At 47.1% G+C, this 688-nt stretch overlaps 1 protein-coding gene across 1 annotated transcript in view; it reads right to left on the bottom strand.

The window, feature by feature from the left end:
- Positions 1-66: 66 nt before the first annotated feature.
- LOC106534809 (dnaJ homolog subfamily C member 10) overlaps positions 67-688 on the bottom strand; it is a gene marked incomplete at its 5' end in the record, with an annotated part of 5,780 nt that continues 5,158 nt past the window's right edge. The window contains 2 exon segments of the mRNA XM_014031572.1: positions 67-208; positions 285-392. Coding sequence (XP_013887026.1) covers positions 197-208; positions 285-392 — 120 coding nt within the window.

Raw genomic sequence — 688 nt, 5'->3', positions numbered from 1 at the left:
GTCCTGGAGTCCTCCTGGAGTGCTCCTGGAGTCCTCCTGGAGTCCTCCTGGAGTCCTCCTGGAGTCCTGGAGTCCTCCTGGAGTCCTCCTGGAGTCCTCCTGGAGTCCTCCTGGAGTCCTCCTGGAGTCCTCCTGGAGTCTGGGCAACAGATCAAACCAGTCAGGTTGGTTGTGTTTTTCACAGCAGCCTCCTCCATCAGAGCTCATCCTACAAAATAACACAAAACAAAGTTTTATTGTAATTCTGCTGCTTTGGTTCAACGTTCAGCTGAAAGGACCGTTACCTTTGGTGTGCTGTGTAACCGTGGTGACAGCTGCTCCAGTCGATGTCTGATGATGTCAGCAATCGCATTTGCATCCCGGCTATTGATGGGCTCACCGCTGTGTTCATGCTGCAGTAACACACACATTTAATGTTTCTACACAACGTATCAAACACAGATCTGTCAGCATGGACTTCTAATGAGATCTTATTTTACAGTTTTAGCTTCTCTCCACACAGTGAAGTGATTCAACACAATCTGCTGCCTTCCTTACATCGGTTTGTTTTACACAGAGCCCAGACAACATATACATACAGCGGGTAAAATAAGTATTGAGCATGTCACCATTTTTCTCAGTAAATATTAGGGATGCACCGATACCGATACCAGTATCAAGTATCGGTCCGATACCATGTGCGTTAACT

This window comes from Austrofundulus limnaeus, unplaced genomic scaffold (assembly GCF_001266775.1).
Source record: "Austrofundulus limnaeus strain Quisiro unplaced genomic scaffold, Austrofundulus_limnaeus-1.0 Scaffold1272, whole genome shotgun sequence".
Classification (NCBI taxonomy): domain Eukaryota; kingdom Metazoa; phylum Chordata; class Actinopteri; order Cyprinodontiformes; family Rivulidae; genus Austrofundulus; species Austrofundulus limnaeus.
This window is presented reverse-complemented; position numbering and strand designations above follow the sequence as displayed.